This window comes from Diadema antillarum, unplaced genomic scaffold (assembly GCF_040938485.1).
Source record: "Diadema antillarum isolate AM-2024a unplaced genomic scaffold, OU_Dant_1.0 scf00000030, whole genome shotgun sequence".
NCBI lineage: Eukaryota > Metazoa > Echinodermata > Echinoidea > Diadematoida > Diadematidae > Diadema > Diadema antillarum.
Genome location: NW_027270919.1, coordinates 1,000,486 through 1,012,386, shown reverse-complemented (window position 1 = coordinate 1,012,386; position 11,901 = coordinate 1,000,486). Strand labels below are relative to the sequence as shown.

Sequence of the window (11,901 nt, the reverse complement as noted above, 5' to 3'; positions counted from 1 at the left end):
GATGCCTTCCCATGAGAGTCTCATATATGCTCAAAATTCAAGGAAAGAAGCCGCTGCCTGTCACCAGGAGCATCAATTAGAAAGAGGCTCTTTTTCTTACTTCTTTTTTTTTTTGCTGTAAATTTTTTGGTCTTCACTTGCTGAGTCGAAATATGTAAAGTACATTAATATATTGATGAGAAGTTGGACGGAATGACCAAGAAAGTCACCTCTTTAACTGCAAAGTGTAGAGGTTCTGAACTTGATATCAAAGAAGAAGAAGAAAGAACATACATGCATGATATGACTCATGGGAACATATGCCACATTTGCAGCAAAGGGGACTTTATATCTAGTTGGCAATAGCTCACTCAGGAATTAAACAGTCATTTTTAGAAAGAGTATAGCTACGTCTTTGAGAGGCTGGATCTTCATGGGTCTGAGTCGTAAAGACGGTGGAAGGGACACGATAGCAGAGGGGAGAGGAAAGGCGATACTTGAGGAGTGCCAATCCTAGGTGGAGAGTAATGACATCGTTGCCATGCAAAGGGCTCCCTCTAGTGCCCTTCATTCACCAGGTCGGAGGTCATCATGGAATCCTCCTGTACGACAAGGAGACCATCTGCAAACCGCTCTTTCAGCGAGAAGTGGAAAATTACCGCCATTTCTCTCCAGTCCTGGGCAAATACATCCCAAAGTTCAAAGGTGAGTCAACCTACAAGACGCCAACGGATTTTTTATTTTTTGTCTTGATGTATAGTTTGCTAAGACAAGAAAATGATACCTTGAAGCACTTGGCATAAAGGCACAAAGACACAAGCACTTAACCTTGAAAGGATAAATTGGTTTTACTGTAACATGCTATCCGACAATTACTGCAGTAGTCTTCAAATGGTTAAAAAGAGTTATTTATCATTCATCGTTGTACAGTGTAGCTGGATGTTGATCATGTTAAAAACAATGATTACAAAAAAAAAGTCGAGTGTTAAGTAGGTCGACAAGTACCACTTTAGTGGTCTCCTCAATTGCTCTTGATAAGACCATGATGTGTGTAATTCATTGTGCACTCATTTTCATTTTATAAAGAAGTTAAGTGTTGATATGGTTATGTCTGAGATTTTTATTAAAGCCAGTGAACTTTTCAAGCTAATGCACTGATTTGATATCCTAATTCATGAAATTCTTCCGTCGAGATGTTTTAATTGCAACTGATTGACAAATTGCCCTACATCAACGTTTAAATAAGCACTGAATTGATCAGTGTTCTTCATTTAAAAAACCTTGTTTTCTCATCTGCTAGTTCAAATTTGTTATCATTCATAAATATCAATTAATGGAAAGAATCTTTGAGCCAAAATGGATCAAGACAAGTGAGTAGATAGTTATTTGTTTGCATTTGGATTTGAAAGAGAGTGAAGGATATTAATTGGAAGTTATAAAAACAGTGCAGTAGGTGATCTGAAAACAGATCAGATTTTGACAAATATTTTGGGAGAGGGAGCAGGATTGGAATTTGAACGTTAGTGTCATGATAATCATGATGTCTAGCCATTATTTAACTAAACAGGTGAAAGTGTTTTAGTCTGACTAGAATGCCTACGAGACCTTTGGAATGATAGATACTAGTAGTGTAAAGCGTTTGGAGCAGTATGTGGTGGACAAATATTTTGGAATAAAGGACTCATTATTTTCATCATTCTCATTGTGATAATTATTGTCATAATTATTACCTCCGCCAAGGGAGGAGGTTATGTTTTCGTTACCGTTGGTTTGTTTGTTTGTTCGTTCGTTTGTCCGTGTGCAAAATAACTCAAAAAGTAGTGAACGGATTTGGATGAAACTTGCAGGAAAGGTTTAGAATGATACGAGTAACAAACAATTAACTTTTGGTAGTGATCCGAGAATTTTTGGGGTATTTATGAAGGATTTTTGATATTTTGGCAGGTAGGGTCAATGAACTTGGGGGTTCAGGATGCACGTATTAGAGGTTTGCATGCGCACTAAAGTGCGTGCTCTAGTTTCTGCTAGGGCGAGGCGCGCTGTGCAGCTGAGGGTTTATGATGTAACAAAGGCTTTTATATTGGGAAATTGGGAGACTTTCAGCACACTATTATAAACACTTTCAGCATGAAGTATAAGTAGGCCCTACGTATGGGTGGAAATCACTGATATCTATGGAAGAACAAGATCAGTGATGGAAATGAGCTGCATGCTTGGCGGAGGTCTGAGCTCTCAGAGTGCTTCTCTAGTTGTTATTAGCATTAATGTTTTTATCATTGTTAGGATAATTGCAATGTATTATCATTTTGTCATCACTATCATCTCTTATTATGATTATTACCCATATTATAATAATTCATCATTATTGTAATCATCATTATCATCAGAAGCAACATATATTACTTTGTATACAGGCAACCTGGCATTTTGTGGTGATGTACGAATGTACAGGACTGTTTCTGTAATTGTTGAGCGTGTACATGCAGTATAATACATTACTTTGTAAATATTATTACCTACTTGTATCTCAGACATGTAAGCTGTGATTCTATGAAATTGTGTTCCCCTTGTTTAAAGTTCCAGCAGGGAGAAGAGGGATAAAATTCTTATATATCCCCTTTTTAATGAATGCATATAAATGGGATTTTACGTGTTCAAAAAGAAGGGAATGTAGTATCCATGCACTTTTGAGCACTCGGCAATCAAAAATTTTGCTGTTGAAAGTTTTGCGACAAAGGGCAAATTTCCATATGTTAATATGTAAAAATAGAGGACAGTTACTGCAACTGTGAGCTGGCTGTCAAGCGCACTGCATAGCTGAGCTGTGCATGTGTGCATGTATGGTATGGGTACATTGTAGCGCAGTTGTGTGGAGCTCAAAGTAGCACCAAGTGGCAATTTGTTTTTTAAAAAAGTTTTTTAAAGTTTACATATTGATAATTTATGTTACAGCTCAAGATGCCTGAAATTAGTAAAAATGATTTAAATATGTAACCGTGCATCACAAAACCAACAAAAAGTCGCACCCCTTGATTTTATGTGAAGACTCAAAAAAGGTGAAATGGGTTAGCCAAATCAGGTTTGAGTTTTCGTCATTTTTTGAAAGAGCTATTCTCCTTGAACATTATTCATAAGTTTCGGATCTTAAAATGAATGAGAAAGTGGGTTTACAGTCTCAGTTTTTCTACAACAATTTTTTGGTAGATTGTTGTGATTAGGTGTGTCTTTTAGGCCCCTTTTTATTTTTTGAAAATCCTTTGCACACTCTTCACTTTCAACTGTAATAACTTTTGAAAGGATAATGCTATGTACTGCTTTAAATGTTGGCATTAATCATGGACAGAATGTGTTGATAGCGGATGCTCAATTTCAGCTTAATCTGATGATTCCTTTGTTGTTGTTTCTGGGATGGTTTACATCCTGTTTGTTGTCCCATTTACATTGTATAAATTGCACAGCTAGCATGGCTTGGTAAAGATTAAAGTACTTGATTACACCCTATACAATTTTGTACTTCAGAGCCTCTTTTCTCAGTATAGCGAGGTACCCGCACCTCGTCAGGGGCCCGAATACCGTCACCCCGCTTAAAATTGTTTTAAGCGCACTAAACAAAAATTTATGCCCGGGACTGTGTTCAGTATGCTTGAAACTTGGCAGGGCCAAGCAAATTTTGGTGAAAACCGAACAGTTTTTCGCGAAAATTGGAAATTTTAATCGGAATAGGACCCTACGTGTTATAAGTATCACCACTGTCCCCACACGCATCTTTTACGTGTATGTCTATGGGAGCATCACGGTCACCCGCACACGTCTTTTACGTGCTTTGTCTATGGGAGCGCGGGTGACGAGTTGCGGGCCCCTTCCTTAGTGCGCAACTTTTTCGCATCGTTCGCGTTTGACGACGATAGCAGCAAATTTTCGAAATCGATCAGTGAACTTGTGATTCCATTGGAATTTTCAGCATTTTTCCTGTATGTGAGTTGGGTTTCAAAGAATTTCAGTGGCGAAATGTGATTCAAATATGCGCAAACATTAACTATGACGAGGTGCGGGTCACTCAAGTATACACATTTTTCCACAGTATGTGCTTTTTTCCAAGATGTAGATAGGTTAGTAGAGTCCATGGGAATTACATCATTTTAAAGCTTCAAGTCTGCTCTTTCAGAATCTGCCCAAACCATTAACTAAATATTCATGTACGGCGACCTTTTGTTGGTTTTGTGGTGCAGGGTCACATATGGACTTTCTACTTCGGGGGATATAACATTATTTGCCCTCACTTAGAATTTTATTGCCCTCGTCTTTGACTAGGACATTACTATTCTAGTTCAGGCAATAAATGTATTATCCTCCTCAACGCCAGTCCATATTATACCAATATATCATGACTTATAAATGATATTGTAAAAGTGGATATTTTAGTGCGACTAATTTTTTGCTCTCAGCCTGGTAAGAAGAGTTTCACATGTTTTTGATTCCACAGAATCAAGACATCACTTACGTTACATACGGGCAGCAGAAATATTCGCTTGCTTTTATTTTCGCGCTACGGGTAGTTTCTTGTTGCGCGAAATGCGCAAGAATTTCCACAGGAAAGTCTACAGGAAGGCATTATCCATCATCTTTGATGTTATATAGGGAAAAATTATCATTGACCCTTTCTATGTTTGTTTGTTGTTGTTTTTTTGCCACGTAGAACACATGCTAGACTCCTTTCTACACCAATTGGCACAAAATGCTTGGAAAGTAATTGTCCATGAAAAGAGATTGCCGTAATTCCATAATCTTTTTAGTCCCCATTGTATCACTATGGCCTTCCTGTTAGACAGAAGTCCATTATTACACCTGAGTAGGCTCGCTAATCTCCCACTAGGTCCAACTGGATTGATTACCAAAAGCTGATGAAAAAGCTGGACAGGATTAGCCAGAACCCAGTCACGTAAAAGGGTTAATGATGATTAATGATGATTAGTAATGGTTTGGTTTTTGTTCACTTTGATACGAAGGAAGGAACTCACCATAAGGGTTCCATGACATTTGCTCTTATAAAATGGCAATTGCTCCCATGAAATATCAGCCAAACATAAATTCTTCCGTGAACTTAACCTTAATTCTAATCCTCACACAGAGTTGCCAACTGTTACTTTTTTTCAGAATTTTGCACTGTAGATTTCATGGAAAATATCATTTCCCCATGATATTATTACTACACATGCCTATTGCAGAAAAGGTAAAAACACTGTTTTTCCACCCAAAATATGTCTTTCCAGCCAATGGAATACTGCAATGCTGTTACCAAGGTAGGTATCCCCGCAGTCACTTCAAACTAAACCTAAAACCCTATCACAACCCTGACTCTAACCGTAAGTCCTTGCGAAAAGTATGGATCTGAGTAATAGTCACAGGAGCAAATGTTGTGTCACCCACTGTAAGTACAACGTACCTGGACAGTGAACAGTATATTCTACACTCGCCTTCAATACCGGATTCTCTGGTTGACATGTCTTCCTTGTAGGGGTCATTGATGTCGTGATTGAAAAGGACAATGAAGGTCACGTGACGTATCAGGCTGTCAGTGAGCCCTCGTGTGGTGGAGATGAGAGAGGCGGAGCGCCGCCGAGTGCAATTCAGTTGGAGCCAACATCGGAGTTGGAGTGCCCAAGAAAGCAGCAAGATTCTGTGCAGAGCAACGGCAGGCCTGAGGATCCTAGCTGCCAGGATGGTTGTGAAGTGAAGACAAATAAGTACAGTACTAGTCCAACCTGTCGACGGTGAGCACCAACTTTGTGATGTCATATCATCTTACCTCGAGCCTAATTTCGTTGTATTCCATTCTCCTTTTCATTTCGATATGCCGGTTTACAAACATGCGTTCAAATTTCTTGCTTACCTTTCTGAAATAATTGTTTCTTCTTGACAAGCTGCAAGCTTGCCCAAGGTTTACCTGATGTAGCAACAGTAAGCTAACTGGATTCCACGTTGGAGAATAGCTTGTTACTACATGTACGTCAGGAGGGAAGAAACACGTAGTACATGAATTTGAATTAAGCAGGTCTATTCTGTCCGTATAAAGAAAGATTAGATCAGACTTATGGTTTTATAAAAGTTTGCATGTGACTTTTTTTTTGTCGTGTACATGGTGAAAAGTAAAACTGCACCTCTTCCTTACAATTTTTTTTTACTGTTGCTTATAGTTGACTAAGTAATTTCGTCCATAGATATATCTTGAAAGTGTGGCTGAGCACAATGTTATGAGAATAGTATTCATGAGTAAACATGGGTAGCGAGTATGTTGTGCAAACAAAATGATGTATGATTGGCATGCATTTTCTTTTTTTTTCTTTCTTTTTCCTGATGCTTATGACGGTCGTGGAATGATGTCACCTTGACCAGGATCCATTCCCTGCCAGAACTGTCCAGTCTGAGGGACGGTCATCAGGAAAACCTGTCCTCCCACGACCTCTTTGAGGACGAGACGGAGTTTAGCGTCCGTCCCCAGGGTCAGAGCCTCAATCCATGGAGTCTCCACTGCCATGAGAGACAATACCTGAGGCACACCCTCGGTGACAACAAACCATCCAAAATACACTCCAGTGAGTTTCAATGCCAAAAAAACGAACATTTTCGCATGCATTTTAATTTCGTGAGCATTTTAATTTCGCAAATTTGGCAAGAAATAAGATTTATGAAATTAGAATGCACGCAAGAGTTCTTATCTAGACTACTGTGTATGGCATATATTTTGCGAGTCTAAATTTTGGCGAATTGGGACTTCTCCATGATTTCGCGAGTGGTTGAATTTGCGATCATGGAGTCTAGTACCGAACAGAGAAATGTGTACCTGCCTATCACATTCGTGTCAGAACCAGAGTCAATATATCTCGTGTCTTGAAATTTGTGAATAGCACCTGACTCGCGATATTAATGAAATTATAAAATGTCACAAAACGGGGAACCCAGAAGTGCCCATAGAAATGCATGTCAGGCACAGCTTTCAAGCTGGGACCGGGTTGGCAAAATCATTCAAGTTTATAGGAAAATTAATATAATTATGTCTACATGCCACAATATTTCATTAGTGAGATCTATATATTCACTACATGTTCAATAATCATGTTTTGATCAAAAAGAGGAAGTGCTCTAATGTGTAAAATATAGAATTACCACGTGATGTTTGTGTTTTCAAACAAAGCAATATCATGACACATAACACCTGGTAGAATTTCCATCTAATATGAAACCAAAACTTGCCAATCAAAACAAATTCATACTTTTTATTCCGTCACTGCATCCAAGAGTATCACACATTAAATATTTTACTGGTAATTTCCTTTTAGCTACTGGTAACTTTCCTTTTCAAAAAGTTTGTTGTTCTAGCTCAGAACAGCAAACTTTCCCAAAACATAACAATTGTATACAATGCTGTGACAATATCCATCTGACCTAAGTGATGATATGTGACCCATCACAACAAAAGGATCCTAAAGTCGCTGACAGCTGAGCCGAGAAAATCGAGTTTGAAGTCAGATCATCAAAATCAGTCAAAACCATTGAATTTCTGTTGTTGGCATTATGTTGTAGTCTATAGTTTTGTCTATCATCTGCCAAAATTTCCAAGCTAAATGAACAAAGGAAAGGCGAGAAACTAGTATTCTTCTGGGCCATGATTTCCTGACTTTCAACAGAACAGAAATGTGTCCGAAGATTTGGATTTAGCGCCGCAGATAGAATCCGCCCCTAGCAATGAGGGAGTGATCTTATCGGTCAATGCGAGGCATCCTGGTTACTGATTGGTCGTGCGTAGACCGCTGGCGCTAAGCTTGAATGAACATCGCGGAGGTTGCTATGAGCAGACCTTCTATTGTCAAGAGGTGAAAACTGTCTTTCCTCCCCTTGGTCATGACTGCGTCAGAAGGAAAACTTTGAAGGCAGTTTTCTCGAAATGCTTATTTGCTAAACCACTCGACATGCGCTAATAAAATCATCGATATCTCCACAACTGAGTACTTTTATGAGTCATGTTATGAAACTAAAGTGGAGGAGTAAGGGAATAATGTTATACATGTACTGTCATTTTCAGAAAATTGTCCTCCCCCAACTTTCGGATCCTTTTGTTGTAGCGGGTCACATTATATTCTGTCCTGTTCCTACTCATACAATTTCACATGCACAAATACTGCTCTATGCTCTTCTGCATACATGCATGGCCTTTTTATGACAGTGTAGTAAAGATAAGAAATAATTTTAAGTAGCTTCCTTCTATTTTCTGTGTTTTGTAGGGACTATAACTGAAGGGAGGAAGCGATGCGTAGATAAATATAATTTTAGTGTTATTAGACCAACAGATATTAATATGATACATATTGAAGTCAATATACTAATGGGTATTGCAAGTTAACATTTAAGATTGGTATGAAAGAGGATTAAAGTAGAAATATTTTTCTATGAAAGGGGATTAAAGTAGAAATATTTGTGGGTACTGACGAATACCAATTATACATGTTACAGAGATACAGTACACACATATACAGACATACAAATAGCTCACACACACACACACACACACACACACACACACACACACACAATGCATCATATCGTAAAGTTCAAACATTATTCAAGGCACATATAGCAAGAAGTACTGTGAAAACAAGTTATGGGATATATATGCTATCTTCCCAGAGGATTTATGACTGCATGCAGTGACTGCATCATACACATAAATTATATGAACAGCTGTTAAAATCATGTGTGATTCAGTCATAAGGTGCTATTTGTATCACTTGTTTATTGTCAGGCAGGAAAATACTTTTTGATGGTTGAAAGAATCACATAACAAAGGAGCAATGTTTGAAAGAAATGGATTTCACATAAACTTAGCAGTAAATGTGCAACTTTAAAAGTGAAGCAAACCCATTGGAGAAACTATCTGTAATTCTCTCATTTGGCTGCATATTTGCTGCTATAATGCTACTTTTTTTTCCTTCAAATTATCAAGTTAAAAAAATAGAGGTTACAAGGTTGCATGAAAATTCTGTTGTTTTTGGGATAATCATTGATTAAATAAGTTAACATTTGACAAGCACAAGGGTAGTACAATGTAGTATTATACTTCTGCCATACATTTACATAAGCTTTGTGTTTTTTTAACTCATTACTAACAGCAGCAGGTCATTCAGTTGGCCACACTTTTATGCATGTGTACAAACTTTTTTAGTATACATTGTATTATACTTCTTAGGCTCTGAATTTAGGATTTTAGTTAGCAGCGAGGCTATCTCTACCAAGGTACAATATCAGTTCTGTTGCATACAAGGATATGAATATGTGGGACTGTAACGAAGAGATGTGGTCAAACATTGTTTTGTGCACTTGTTCCTGGTACTAGGCTAACAAGCAGACCTGCAGAATCTTCCAGATTCTGCAGGAACCTCCTGGAAAAAAATAGAAGAAGAAGAGCTTTATACCCTGACAACAGAGGAGGAGAAAAGTCTCCCTGATTTGGGAAGTATGAAATATACCGGTATTGATGCACATAACTTTGTCACAAAGTCATTTGCCATCTGTTCATGTACTTTTTTCCTGACCCCAACACTTCTTGCTCCAGAGTATATTTTGTTGGAGAATATATCTGCGTACTTCCACTGCCCCTCCATCCTGGACCTCAAGATTGGCACCCGTTGCTATGGTGACGACCTGTCGGAGGAGAAGAAGCAGCAGAATATCGCACGCGCCACAGAGAGCACCACGAGAACTCTTGGTGTACGCTTTGGAGGCATGCAGGTATTTGTGATTTCAAGCATGGGTTGTTGTCACAAAGTAATCGCTTTATTTTCTGATGCGTAAGCCACACCCCTTTTGTAGGTTGCCAATGGGAGAAAAAAAAAAAAAAAAAAAAGCTCAAGTCAGAGGTTGTGAAAATATGTTGAATTTTCATTGTATCATTCTACGCATATGACATCACAAGCTGTAGTAGTCTTTTCATCCAGCAATGGCAGCGCTGAAACGTAAAAGATTCATATTTTTTGAACGGATTGTCTGATATTCCTCAAACTTTCACTGATGTATCCTATCGATATTGCTGCATTCTCTCAATTCTCATGTATAAGAAGGTGAAAAAATCAAACAATGCCCAACAGAAGAACAATACTGCAAGCCCAATGCTGAAATCTGAGGTTGCTAGTTACATTGTTACCTTGTTCACGGTTCAAAAGTGATTCATGAAATTTTGTGAAAATAACGCCACCACAAAAATTTGAGCTTGTACAAAGCAGTGATGTTTGGAGTATGCAGAATTTTCTAATTTCAGGGTTTGGATGCTGTTTGTTCGTTGTTCGGGGAGGGGTTATAAGTCCCTAGATTTTTACCTACCTCACTGGCGTTACAAATTCTTCAGATGAAACATTATATATTATGTTCTCTCTCGTCCCAGTCATCATTTAAAGGTCCTGTTTCCCTTTGGGAACAGCAATTTAACAATTTTTCAAGATATGACATTTAATTCATATGTGTAGGTCTGTTGTACCACAAAACATCCTCTCATATAAAGTTTTCGTGATAAAGTCTAAAATATTAAGGAGATATCTGTATTTTTCTCAATAAACCGTAACTGTAGACGGTTTAGTCTGGAAACATTTTTATTATATCTATTGTTCACATTTTGTATATTCAACAATACTAAATATCAATTCTACCGATTCAAATTTTTACAGTGGTTGGTTCTATCTCTAACTCACATTTTAGAGCTATTTTAAAGCATTAATGCTGGGTTTTTGTTTCATCTGCACATGGTAAATCATGCCTTTAAATATTTACCTGTTTCTTCTCCCTCTCTTCATTTGTCTTTTGTGGCTGTTGCTATGCTACGGCATTGTGTGAGCACAGGTTTACCACGCAGACAAAGGCTCCTATATGTGCTGCAATAAGAAGTACGGCAACACGCTGACGGAGGAATCCCTTCGAGAGGATATCAGCCGGTTCATCTACCAGCGGCACAGCCACTGTGAGGAGATTCGTCGGGCGATGGTGGACCGCATCACTGAGCTCAGGGACAGAGTCCTCCAGTTGGACCAGTATCGCTTCTTCGGCTGCTCCGTCCTGATGATTTACGAAGGGATGGACGCAGCGTCCAACGGGGACAGGGACGGGGACGGGGACGGGAGGAATGGCTGCAGGGGGCGGTCGTGGAACGAGGAGGATGCGCCGAATATCGTGGTGAAAATTATTGACTTTGGGCATGCCTCTTCCTGGGAGTTGCAGGCATCAGAGGGGATGGACTACCAGGGCGTGGATGCCAGCTTCGTGTTTGGTCTGGACAGCCTCCTCCAGATGCTTCAGGCTAGTCCTAATAAGGAATGAAGGGCTTTCATCTCCTAGTGAATGGCTGGATGGAAAGATAGATAAATGGATGGATGGATGGATGGATGAATAGAAAGATGGAGAGATTAATGGATGGATGGATAGAAAGATAGAGAGAAAGAAAGATGGATGGATAGATTGAGGATTGATAGATGGATAGATGGATGAATGGATAAATGGATAGATGGAGGGATGAATAGATGAGTGTATGAATGGATGGATAGATGGCAAAGCAGAGCATTTGCAATATCGACCAGGTAATACCTGTTTTGTCTTACATCCCTGAATAGCACAAGTCAGGCTGCGGTGACAGGTTTATTGGCAATGATAGGATATAGGATGCAACTTGACACAATATTGCCTTGTAGTCTCTGTCTGGACGGGCTGAATTGACAGAGTCAGATTTTAGGTACTATACACTGTGATATCAACACTGTGCCTATACAGTCTTTTTATGAAAGATCGAGAAACAAATGACTCTAATGACTTGTAACTTTGTGCAAAGTTTGTAAATTACGCATCTTCCACAAAGATTTGTCGAAATTGAATGATTAAAAATGTAAT

The 11,901-nt window shown here is 38.8% G+C and overlaps 1 protein-coding gene across 1 annotated transcript; it reads left to right on the top strand.

Annotated features, from left to right (window-relative positions):
* The first annotated feature begins 216 nt into the window (after nt 1-216).
* LOC139740211 (inositol hexakisphosphate kinase 3-like) lies at nt 217-11,337 on the top strand. The gene is made up of 5 exons (XM_071650798.1): nt 217-684; nt 5,495-5,750; nt 6,373-6,572; nt 9,587-9,762; nt 10,864-11,337. The coding sequence occupies exons 1-5, from the start codon at nt 507-509 to the stop codon at nt 11,335-11,337; spliced, it is 1,284 nt and encodes a 427-aa protein (XP_071506899.1). The 5' UTR covers nt 217-506.
* The last annotated feature ends 564 nt before the right edge of the window (nt 11,338-11,901 follow it).